Source organism: Tamandua tetradactyla, chromosome X, assembly GCF_023851605.1.
Source record: "Tamandua tetradactyla isolate mTamTet1 chromosome X, mTamTet1.pri, whole genome shotgun sequence".
Taxonomy (NCBI): domain Eukaryota; kingdom Metazoa; phylum Chordata; class Mammalia; order Pilosa; family Myrmecophagidae; genus Tamandua; species Tamandua tetradactyla.
The window spans coordinates 132,017,187-132,030,178 of record NC_135353.1 but is presented as its reverse complement, the minus strand read 5'-3'; the positions used below and the strand labels follow the sequence as shown (position 1 = coordinate 132,030,178).

The window sequence follows — 12,992 nt, the reverse complement described above, 5'->3', positions numbered from 1 at the left end:
GGTACAAAATTTATATTTTGACTAGAGCATTTCCTAATATAACTTATGTAAATGGTTTGATTGAATGTCCTAAGTACTTGGAATCTCAGGTAGGACATGAGATTTCGTTGGTTTGTCCAGAGTGATGCCCCGATGAATCCCAGAGTGATCTGATCAGTGAGTGGAAAAGTATTTGCAAGTCCCCTTCGGGGAATGGTGAGAGTGGGGAGAAACTCAACTTCCCCAAGTTGAATTCTTGATATTCTCACAAGCAGTGTGGACAACCAAAGCTATAGGCTGAGCCCCCAGTCTTGGGGTTTGTTCATATGAAACTTAGCCCCACAAAGGATAGGTCAAGTCTACTTAAAATTTAGACCTAAGAGTCACCCCCAAGACAGCCTCTTTTGTTGCTCAGATGTGGCCTCTCTCTCCAGCCAACATGACGAGCAGTCTCACCACCCTCCCCCTCTCTGTGTGGGACATGACTCCCAGGGGTGTGGACCTTCCTGGCAATGTGAGACGGGGATCCTGGAATGAGCTGAGACTCAGCATCAAGGGACTGAGAAAAACCCTAGAATGAGCTGAGAATTAACATCAGGGGATTGAGAGAACCTTCTCGACCAAAGGGGGAAGAGTGAAATGAAACTAAGTGTCAATGGCTGAGAGATTCCAAACAGAGTTGAGAGGTGATCCTGGAGGTTATTCTTATGCATTAAGTAGATATCACCTTGTTGTTCAAGATGTAGTGGAGAGGCTGGAGGGAACTGCCTGAAAATGTAGAGCTGTGTTCCAGTAGCCATGTTTCTTGATGATGATTGAACAATGATATAGCTTTCACAACGAGACTCTGAATGTGAAAACCTTGTGTCTGATGCTCCTTTCAGCTACTATATCAACATAAGAGTAGAACATATGGAATAAAAATAAATAATAGGGGGAACAAATGTTAAAATAAATTTAGTTTGAAATGCTAGTGGTAAATGAAAGCGAGGGGTGAGGGGCATGGTATGTATAATCTTTTTTTTCTCTGTTATTGTTTTATTTCTTTTTCTGTTGTCTTTTTATTTCTTTTTCTAAATCGATGCAAATGTTCTAAGAAATGATGAATATGCAAATATGGGATAATATTAAGAGTTACTAATTATATATGTATAATGGAATGATATCTTAATGTTTTGTTTGTTAATTTTTTAATTAAAAAAAAATACATATTCAGATGTGCAAGATCACAAATTAACGTTCCATGTACCCTCTCTCAGGAAGCTGGTGCAGGAGGTACTCCACCAAAATAAGGGAGTCAATTAAGAAAAAGACATGAGGTCCAAGTCACAGGACATGTAGCACAAGAGAGAAGTGAAAGAATCTCCCACGTCATTATCCCTCTGCAGATTCCTAAGTCAAAACAGGTCTGGAATGCAGGAGACCAGGGTTTGATTCCTGGACCATGCACCCCAAGGAAAAAAAAAAAAGGCCTGGAGCACAACCAGTTCAGATTAGAGCAGGTCAGAGAACTTGGGATTTCTTCAAGATGAAACCAATGAAGTAACTGATATGTTTGAGTGTGCTGCAAAGTTACATAACCAGGAGAGCATTTAAGGTAGAATTAGTGATAAATACAGAAAAAGCTAAAAAATAATAATAATAATAATAATAAGAGACAAATATTAATTCCCAGGAAAACAAAATGTTTAGAAGATAGGAAGAGTTATAGTAAACTGGATAGCTCCGTGTTTACATATTCATAATAATGCAAACACTGGAAAATTATCTAACCTAAACTACTACTAGTCATTTTGCAAGAATAGGAGGGAAGGAAGAATATGCTTATGTACTAGCAGCAGCCTGGAAGGAGGGTGAAGTATGTAAAAAATAATGAAATCCTCATCTTCCATTGTGAGAATCAGACTGCGACTTCATCTAAAGAGTCAACAAATGGGTGGGCCACGGTGACTCAGCAGGCAGAGTTCTCACCTGCCATGCAGGAGACCTGGGTTTGATTTCCAGTGCCTGCCCATGCCAAAAAAAAAAAGTCAATAAATAGGAATATAAGCAAAGATAACTAGAGATATGGATATAAATACCAAGGGAATAAGCTAAAGGAGTTGAAAACAGGTACCTCGGGGAGCAAGAAAAAGCCAAGAGCGGGATGCAGGTGGCTATTTTTCAAAACCAGTCTTTTAGAACTCTTTGTTTTAAATTATAAGCACACAAAACTTAGCTATTATACCAGAATCTCCAGGGGCTCTGGCTCAGGAACCTACATTTGAAAAAAAGCATTGTAGTTGAACTGAAGATCAAACCTTTTCAATAATCAATGATAAAGACTACTTTTAAAGTTCCTTGAAGGGCGGCCACGGTGGCTCAGCAGGCAAGAATGCTTGCCTGCCATGCTAGAGGACCCAGGTTCGATTCCTGGTGCCTGCCCATGTAAAAAAATAAATAAAAAATAAAAATAAAAAAAAGATGGTATCAGTTACATATATATATATATAAAAAGTTCCTTGAAGTTCCCAACAGCAAATACAACTCTCTTTAGTCATCACAGGGTAAGGAAATAAAGGAAAGGACATCCTGATCATCTCACACACATAGGTACATGTCACTTCAATCAACTTCTAACTCCTTTAGAATGAAGGTGCAGGGATGATAAATTAACATTACTGCTTTAAAAATTTAAGCAGAAACTTGTTGCTCTTTTCCATTATTTCCCCCTCAAAGGAACTGTTTTAGAGATCATTTTTAGTTATTCATGCAATAATAAACCATAACACTAAACTGTTACCTTTAGTCCTGGTGCAGGATAAAAACCTTCAACTAATTTGCTATTATCAAAAAGACTATAGGCACCATCCCGTATTGCCACAACGCCTCGACTCCGGCAGTATATATCGATGCAATACATGTTCCGGAATGCCAGTCTGATGTGGGTTGAAGACTGTGGCAAAATGGAGAAACACTGGTAGGCAGTGTTGGTTCTCTGGGTCAAGCCCAACATCGGCACAGTGGGGAGCTTGTTGATGGCATTTAATGGAGCCTGAGTATCAAACAGTACCTATAAGGAACAAACAGTGAGAGCAGCCGATTTCCGGACAAATTCTAAAGCCTCAGAATTTTAAGGTATAATTGCTACAAACGAGACAATGTCTTCCTGCACATTCCCTAAAACTTCCCCTTGAAGAGAATGCAAACTAGATCACTGTTTGCTTTGAATAAAAGAAAATTCTCAGACTTCAAGATGTTAAAATCAAAGGTACCCACCCTGTATCATTAAAGACAGAAGTCCACATGATTTTCTGAGTTTTATATGAGCTACTGACACTGGCCAAGTCTTATTCTTAAAAAGGAAATAAACTTAATTACCTGTAATAATTGAACCACATTTGGTGTTTTGTTGAACATTTCTTGCAGTTGATGGAGGATAGTATTGTGACAGTTACTGCAACCTGAGTTTGGGCCAACAGTTCCCAAAGAAATGTGAAATTTTTGATGTATGGAATTCCATTGGATACTTATCTAAATCAGGGAGAACACATGTATCAGAAACTGAGGAAGTAAATGACTTAAGTATAAGAAAAAATGTTCAAACAGTAAGGCAAAATGCCCAAGATCTAAATGGGTCTTTTTTGAAAAGAAATAAAACAAGACTAGACTCTACTGTAAACTCCAGATGTCCTACTGATATGCACCAGTACATTCCCTGAGCATGTGTGCATTAAACAGCCTACTTCTAATGAATAAAACAGAAAGAGAAGGTGCTAAAGAAAAAATGTTAAACTGTGTTTGAAAATTATCATTGGTGTTCCTTATTTTTCATTTTTCTCTTGAAGAGAATTTAAGAAATCACCCTCTTAGTATAATCTACTAAGGAATACTTTTATAAGGGGAAAGGAAGCCAGTCTCAACACATAAACCTTCGACTGATAGATGTTAAAACACTCATGTAAATTTCTGATACTACTTGCTGTGGAAGATTCCAGAGAGAAGCCAGCTGGCTGCATTTGTATACTAAATTTCTAGGACTTAATACAGGGTGGGGTAAAGATGATAAGCTGTAGATTATGGGGAATGTCTCTATAGTTAAGATAGGATCAAAGAATGTTAACGATCATATAACCTAAAGCAAGACATACCATTATTTTCCAAAACCACACATACATAATCTTCTTACAATAATCATGCTGCCAAGTAAATGTGAAATCAGTGAAGAAAAAAAAATACAAATACCCAAGGTACATTACTTTGTCCAACATGCTGTTGGATCATACACCCCATCAACCAGGGTACTGTTTTTATTGTCAATCTTAAAGGGTTGTGGGAAAATGTTAAAGTATACTATGGTATATTTAGATAGCAAAATATTTAACATTTTCTATTTTATCCCTGATTTTTACTTGAGCCCTTAATCATTTTAAGGCAGTTTTCTTATTTTTTAAATTATTGATCTTTAAAAAATTTATGAGAAGAATTTCAGGGTTTTAATTTATAGCTTTCTTTTTTTTTTTTTGGTTTGTGCAGGCACCGGGAATCAAACCTGGGTCTCCAGCATGGCAGGCAAGAACTCTGCCTGCTGAGCCACTGTGGGCCCCCCCTAGATTTCATTTTAAGCTACACAAGATTAATTAATGACTCACTGAACTTCCCTTGGTGGTACCATAACACAAGATAAGTTTTCGGTAATTATAAATACGAACTTCTGAGAAAATATTTAGATGAGCAGGTATGTCTAAAAAGAAAAGAAAAAAAAGATTAAAATTATACATACAAAATTTATATATATATATATATATATCTGAAAATGAGGGCATTTTGGTAACATTAATAAAAACTTAATACATTTACTTTATCAACAAACTGATATTGGGTATTTATCCTAACAATGTGCTTACAGGGTTGTAAAGGTATGTGTATAATCACTACAGTACTGTTAGAATTTGCAAAAAACTAGAATGCCAATTATATAATTCATGGTATAGTCATAATAGCTATTATCAAGAATAAGGAAGATTTATAAATGCCTTGATAGAAAGGTCTCTAAATATATAATTGAGTAAGAAAATCAATAGCACATATGGATAGTATGATTCCATTTCTATAAAAGGGGGCCAGGGCATGGGGAAGATATACTGAAGCAGTATGACACAGTAGTTAAGAGATTCTAATTCTACCTCTGCCACTTACTAGTTTTGTGACTTTCAGCAAGTTAATTGCTGACTTTCTGTGACTTGTTTTCTTCATTTATAAAGTGAGGAATAATAAAATACCTACATATAGGGTGACTGTAAGGATTAAATAAGATAACACAAGCCAAGTGTTTATTATGTAGTGTGACACACAGTAACATTTTGGTACGTATTTTTATAACATGGTATACACCTATGTGTGAAAATTTCTGAATACGTGAGAAACTTTACAGTTTTCTCTGGGGAAGGAAACTGGAGTTTAAGGTGAAAATGGAGACGTATTTTTCATCAGATATACTTTTGATTTTTTTAAACAATGTATGTTTTACATCTTCAGTTAAAAAGGGGGGTTGCAGTCAACATGACAAGCAAACTCACTGCCCTTCCCCTCTCTACGTGGGACATGACTCCCAGGGGTGTAAACCTTCCTGGCAATGTGGGACAGAAATCCTAGAATGACCTGGGACTCAGCATCAAGGAAATGAGAAAACCTTCTAGACCAAAAAGGGGAAGAGAGAAATGAGACAAAATAAAGTGTCAGTGGCTGAAAGGTTTCAAACAGTCTAGAGGTTATCCAGGAGGTTATTCTTATGCATTATACAGATATCACCTTCTTAGTTAAGGTATATTGGAGAGGTTGGAGGGAAGTGCATGGAAATGTAGAGCTGTGTCCAGTAGCCATGTTTTTTGAAGATGACTGTATAATGATACAGCTTTTGTAATGTGACTATGTGATTGTGAAAACCTTGTGTCTGATGCTCTTTTTATCTATGGTATGGACAGATGTGTAAAACATATGGATTAAAAATAAATAAATAATGGGGGAACAAATGTTAAAATAAACTTAGTAGATTGAAATGCTAGTGATCAATGAAAGGGAGTGATAAGGGGTAAAAAAAAAAAATCTGGGAAACAAAGACCAAAATATAATGGGTAGATGGAAATACTAGCAATCAATGAGAGGGAAGGGTAAGGGGTATGGTATATATGAGTTTTTTCCTTTTTATTTCTTTTTCTGAATTGATGCAAATGTTCGAAGAAATGATCATGGTGATGAATACACAACTATGTGATGATATTGTGAGCTACTGACTATATACCAAGAATGAAATGATCATATGGTAAGAATGTTCGTGTTTGCATGTCACGTTTAAAAATTATTTTTTTAATTAAAAAACATAATAAAATAAAAAGGGGGGAGTTTTTTTTTTTTTTATTTAGAAGAAAGATTATCACATTTACCTGGTAGAGAACGTGCAAATTCCAACACACACTCATACAATCGTGCAATGCTGTTCCAGTCATTAAGGAACATTTCAACCACTTTTCGACCACCAACTGGTTCAGACAATAGATTTTCATATGTCAGGTAAACATGCCGGGATGGTCCTAGAGTATTGAATTAGAAGATTAATAATAAACAGTACTAAAAAATCCGGAAATATCCAAAACAAAGTGTGGAAAACATCTTACCTTGCTCCCTGGTAGAAGTGCCATTAAGTGGACAATTTGCAAACACTAACTCTGCCACCCACGTGCGGTTATTTCTACCTTGTAATCGGAAAGTGCAATCGAGAAGAGAGCGATCTAGAGCCTTTTGGGTTTCTTCACTTATGCCCTTACAGGGAGGAATTCTGGTGATTAAAAACAACATATGAAATGTATTTTACACTACAGAAAGACAAAAGCACAATGTACACAATGATAGGCAGGTTTAATTCAAGCTCCAATATTAGGTACCTTCTGTAAAGCAAGGAAGCAATTAATAGGAATCCATTGCAATTAATAGCATTTGACCCATTCATATCAACATGGATTAGGACTCTCATTTTAAGAAAATGACACTTGTCTTCATCCTTATTCTTATTAGAAAAGACAACAATTTTTCAAAGTGAACATCAAGGACATCGTTTACTAAAAAATGTATCTACAACAACCTCAAGAAAAACTAAGGGGAACAAAATACTGTAAAAGCACTCTTTGAAGGCCGGTCAATATAGCTGAAATAAGAAAGGCTTTGGAAACAGGGACCTAGGTTCCAATTCTGATTCTGCTAATTTTAACCTCCCTGAATTTGTTTACTAACTATAAAATGGAGATAATTACCTTATGGTAATTACCAATATGGTAATTATTGGTAATGACAAAACATATATAAAGTGCTTAGGCTGATGATAATAGCAGGAATTCAGCTATGTTAATTCACCTATTAATTCACCCCTGTAGCAAAAGCAAATCTTGATCACTGGCTGCCATGACAAATTGAAGGGTTCACTGGGCCCCCATCCCCCTTCTTCTTCTACATAGACAGCATTTACTGTGACAGACTCTTCTAAAAACTTTACAAGTATTAACTCACTTAACATACATATCACATATACAAGAGGTATGTATTAGCTTGGGTGTCCTAAAAAATACCTACCTATCCATTTTCCTTCTGTAGTTTTGTGGATTTGTCATAAAACATTATGAGGCAATATCTTTTAGCTATCAATGAGTTATTCCACTAATGGGTTAAATATAATAAATAAATATATTATTTAATGACATATTAACCCTTAACTCACAGAGAAGGTGGACTGTCAGATTTGGTATAATGATTATTTCTAAGACAGAAAACAACAAATACAATCAGAAATATGGAACACTGGTTCAGTTCTCTTCCGTAAACTATAACACTAAGAATAGTTTCTCTTTCTTGGCAATACTGACATTTTGGGCAAATAATATTTATTGTAGGGGGCCATCCTGTGCCTTACAGGATGCTGAACAGCATCCTTGGTCTCCACCCACTAGATGCCAGTAGTAGCACCCCCTCGCTACACCTCCCATTCCCCGCACCCCTGCCCCGGCCAACCCCTCCAGTTAATCACAACCAAAATATCTCCAGACATTGCTAATGTCCCCATGTCCTCTAGGCGGAAAAAAATCACCCCTAGAAGAGAACCACTGACTTAGAACAAACCATTTAACAGGGCAACAAAGAGGTAGAAATTACATATTGTAAAAAATAAAATCTGTAAAGAAGGAAGGAAGAAAGCTATATAAGTTGCATTAAAACAGAACTAACGGGCAGGCCACAGTGGCTCAGCAGGTAAGAATGCTTGCCTGCCAAGCCCGAGGACCCGGGATTGATTCCCGGTGCCTGCCCATGTAAACAAAAAAATAATAATAAAAATAAATAGATAAAAAAGGAAAGAGAGCCGCCGGCGCGGCGCCCACGCCCCGCAGCAGCCGACCCGCCCGCCCTCCTCTCCCCTCTTTGTCCGCCGGCCCGCCGCGTGGCGCCCACGCCCCAGAGTAGCCGCCCCGCCCGCCCTCCTCTCCCCTCCTCCCCCTCCTGCTCCGGTGGCTCTCCAACCACCACGGTGCCCTCTTCCGCCTTCACCGGCTCCTCCGCCACCAGCCTCGACAGCCTTGTCACCCTCACCTTTCCTCCTCCAGAACAGCTACTGGGGGAGTGGAGACAATACAGAGCAGCTCCCGGAGCCACGACGGAAATCAAAGGGACAGCGTACCCCATCCTGGAACGACTGACTGTCTGGGAGAACCAGCTCCGGTGAGATCACCGAGGGACGCGGGCTTTCCTGGGTGGGACGGCAAGCGGTCGGAGTCCCTCCCTTCCTCCTTCCCAGGCCAGTTGGCAGAATTGGGAAGGGGGTCCCCTTGGGCCGCGGCGGCTGGCGTCCCCACCACGTGAGGCCCCCTGGACCAACTGAGACAGTTGGGTCGGAAATCCCCAGACTGCGGAGAACGGTGACCAGGGGGTCCCTTCCAAACACGTGACTCCCCGGTCCGGCTGGGAACAGTGCACTCTCCCGGGCTGCGACAGCTGGCGCCCTTCCGCCATGCTTGGCGCCCCGGGCCGACTAGGAAAATCGGTCGGGCGCTCTCAAGTGCTGCGGCGGCCGGCGACCCTCCCCGCGTTCGGACCCCCGGGCCGGCTGGCACTCTTCCAAGACGCTTCGGCTGCCAAACCTCCCCTACGGCGAGAGTTTTCCAGAGTTAAAGGACCCACAGCAACTTTTACTGGTGGATCCCGTAGACAAACGTGTGACACGAGCGCCACCTACTGGGCAGGATAAGAAAAACAGAACCCAGAGACTTCACAGAAAAATCTTTCAACCTGTGGGGTCCAACACTCAGGGAAATCTGACTAAATGCCCAGACGCCAGCAGAAGATAACGGATCACGCTCAGAAAATTGAAAATATGGCCCACTCAAAGGAACAAACCAATAGTTCAAATGAGATACAGGAGCTGAAACAACTAATGCTGAATATACAAACAGAAATGGAAAACCTCTTCAAAAACGAAATCGATAAATTGAGGGAGGACATGAAGAAGACATGGGCTGATCAAAAAGAAGAAATAGAAGAACTGAAAAAAGAAATCACAGAGCTTATGGAAGTGAAGGATGGGGTAGAAAAGATGGAAAAAACAATGGATACCTACAATGATAGATTTAAAGAGACAGAAGATAGAATTAGTGATTTGGAGGATGGAACAACTGAATTCCAAAAAGAAACAGAAACTATCCGGAAAAGAATGGAAAAATTCGAACAGGGTATCAGGGAACTCAAGGACAATATGAACCACACAAATATACATGTTGTGGGTGTCCCAGAAGGAGAAGAGAAGGGAAAAGGAGGAGAAAAACTAATGGAAGAAATTATCACTGAAAATTTCCCAACTCTTATGAAAGACCTAAAATTACAGATCCAAGAAGTGCAGCGCACCCCAAAGAGATTAGACCCAAATAGGCGTTCCCCATTAGTTAGAATGTCAGAGGTCAAAGAGAAAGAGAGGACCTTGAAAGCAGCAAGAGAAAAACAATCTGTCACATACAAGGGAAACCCAATAAGACTATGTGTAGATTTCTCAGCAGAAACCATGGAAGCTAGAAGACAGTGGGATGATATATTTAAATTTCTAGAAGAGAAAAACTGCCAACCAAGACTCCTATATCCAGCAAAATTGTCCTTCAAAAATGAGGGAGAAATTAAAACATTCTCAGACAAAAAGTCACTGAGAGAATTTGTGACCAAGAGACCAGCTCTGCAAGAAATACTAAAGGGAGCACTAGAGTCAGATACAAAAAGACAGAAGAGAGAGACATGGAGAAGAGTATAGAAAGAAGGAAAGTCAGATATGATATATATAATACAAAAGGCAAAATGGTAAAGGAAAATATTATCCAAACAGTAATAACTCTAAATGTTAATGGACTGAATTCCCCAATCAAAAGACATAGACTGGCAGAATGGATTAAAAAACAGGATCCTTCTATATGCTGTCTACAGGAAACACATCTTAGACCCAAAGATAAACATAGGTTGAAAGTGAAAGGTTGGGAAAAGATATTTCATGCAAATAACAACCAGAAAAGAGCAGGAGTGGCTATACTAATATCCAACAAATTAGACTTCAAATGTAAAACAGTTAAAAGAGACAAAGAAGGACACTATATACTAATAAAAGGAACAATTAAACAAGAAGACATAACAATCATAAATATTTACGCACCGAACCAGAATGCCCCAAAATACGTGACGAATACACTGCAAACACTGAAAAGGGAAATAGACTCATATACCATAATAGTTGGAGACTTCAATTCACCACTCTCATCAATGGACAGAACATCTAGACAGAGGATCAATAAAGAAATAGAGAATCTGAATATTACTATAAATGAGCTAGACTTAACAGACATTTATAGGACATTACATCCCACAACAGCAGGATACACCTTTTTTTCAAGTGCTCATGGATCATTCTCAAAGACAGACCATATGCTGGGTCACAAAGCAAGTCTTAACAAATTTAAAAAGATTGAAATCATACACCACACTTTCTCGGATCATAAAGGAATGAAGTTGGAAATCAATAATAGGCGGAGTGCCAGAAAATTCACAAATACATGGAGGCTCAACAACACAGTCTTAAACAACAAGTGGGTTAAAGAAGAAATTGCAAGAGAAATTAGTAAATACCTCGAGGTGAATGAAAATGAAAACACAACATATCAAAACTTAAGGGACGCAGCAAAGGCAATGCTAAGAGGGAAATTTATTGCCCTAAATGCCTTTATCAGAAAAGAAGAAAAGGCAAAAATGCAGGAATTAATTGTCCACTTGGAAGAACTGGAGAAAGAACAGCAAACTAATCCCAAAGCAAGCAAAAGGAAAGAAATAACAAAGATTAGAGCAGAAATAAATGAAATTGAAAACATGAAAACAACAGAGAAAATCAATAAGACCAGAAGTTGGTTCTATGAGAAAATCTACAAGATTGATGGGCCCTTAGCAAGATTGACAAAAAGAAGAAGAGAGAGGATGCAAATAAATAAGATCAGAAATGGAAGAGGAGACATAACTACTGACCTCACAGAAATAAAGGAGGTAATAACAGGATACTATGAACAACTTTACGCTAATAAATACAACAATTTAGATGAAATGGACGGGTTCCTGGAAAGGCATGAACAACCAACTTTGACTCAAGAAGACATAGATGACCTCAACAAACCAATCACAAGTAAAGAGACTGAATTAGTCATTCAAAAGCTCCCTAAAAAGAAAAGTCCAGGACCAGACGGCTTCACATGTGAATTCTATCAAACATTCCAGAAAGAATTAGTACCAACTCTCCTCAAACTCTTCAAAATAATCGAAGCGGAGGGAAAACTACTTAATTCATTCTATGAAGCCAACATCACCTTCATACCAAAACCAGGCAAAGATATTACAAAAAAAGAAAACTACAGGCCAATCTCTCTAATGACTATAGATGCAAAAATCCTCAATAAAATTCTAGCAAATCGTATCCAACAACACATTAAAAGAATTATACATCATGACCAAGTAGGATTCATCCCAGGTATGCAAGGATGGTTCAACATAAGAAAATCAATTAATATAATACACCACATCAACAAAGCAAAGCAGAAAAATTACATGATCATCTCAATTGATGCAGAGAAGGCATCTGACAAGATTCAACATCCTTTCCTGTTGAAAACACTTCAAAAGATAGGAATACAAGGGAACTTCCTTAAAATGATACAGGGAATATAAGAAAAACCCACAGCTAATATCATCCTCAATGGGGAAAAATTGAAAACTTTCCCCCTAAGATCAGGAACAAGACAAGGATGTCCACTATCACCACTATTATTCAACATTGTGTTGGAAGTTCTAGCCAAAGCAATTAGACAAGAAAAAGAAATACAAGGCATCAAAATTGGAAAGGAAGAAGTAAAACTATCACTGTTTGCAGACGATATGATACTATACGTCGAAAACCCGGAAAAATCCACAACAAAACTACTAGAGCTAATAAATGAGTACAGCAAAGTAGCAGGCTACAAGATCAACATTCAAAAATCTGTAGCTTTTCTATACACTAGTAATGAACAAGCTGTGGGGGAAATCAAGAAACGAATTCCATTTACAATCACAACTAAAAGAATAAAATACCTAGGAATAAATTTAACCAAAGAGACAAAAAACCTATATAAAGAAAACTACAAAAAACTGCTAAAAGAAATCACAGAAGACCTAAATAGATGGAAGGGCATACCGTGTTCATGGATTGGAAGACTAAATATAATTAAGATGTCAATCCTACCTAAACTGATCTACAGATTCAATGCAATACCAATCAAAATCCCAACAACTTATTTTTCAGAATTAGAAAAACCAATAAGCAAATTTATCTGGAAGGGCAGGTTGCCCCGAATTGCTAAAAACATCTTGAGGAAAAAAAATGAAACTGGAGGTCTCGCGATGCCGGACTTTAAGGCATATTATGAAGCCACAGTGGTCAAAAC

At 38.3% G+C, this 12,992-nt stretch overlaps 1 protein-coding gene across 3 annotated transcripts in view; it reads right to left on the bottom strand.

Annotated features, from left to right (window-relative positions):
- MED14 (mediator complex subunit 14) overlaps nucleotides 1-12,992 on the bottom strand; it is a 105,697-nt gene that overhangs the window by 36,536 nt on the left and 56,169 nt on the right. For all 3 annotated transcript variants that reach the window (XM_077144930.1, XM_077144931.1, XM_077144933.1), the window contains 5 exons: nucleotides 6,633-6,793; nucleotides 6,402-6,548; nucleotides 4,611-4,702; nucleotides 3,340-3,492; nucleotides 2,762-3,031 (listed from right to left, as the gene is read on the bottom strand). In XM_077144930.1, the coding sequence (XP_077001045.1) occupies nucleotides 2,762-3,031; nucleotides 3,340-3,492; nucleotides 4,611-4,702; nucleotides 6,402-6,548; nucleotides 6,633-6,793 (823 nt within the window). The remainder of the gene's footprint in view (nucleotides 1-2,761; nucleotides 3,032-3,339; nucleotides 3,493-4,610; nucleotides 4,703-6,401; nucleotides 6,549-6,632; nucleotides 6,794-12,992) is intronic.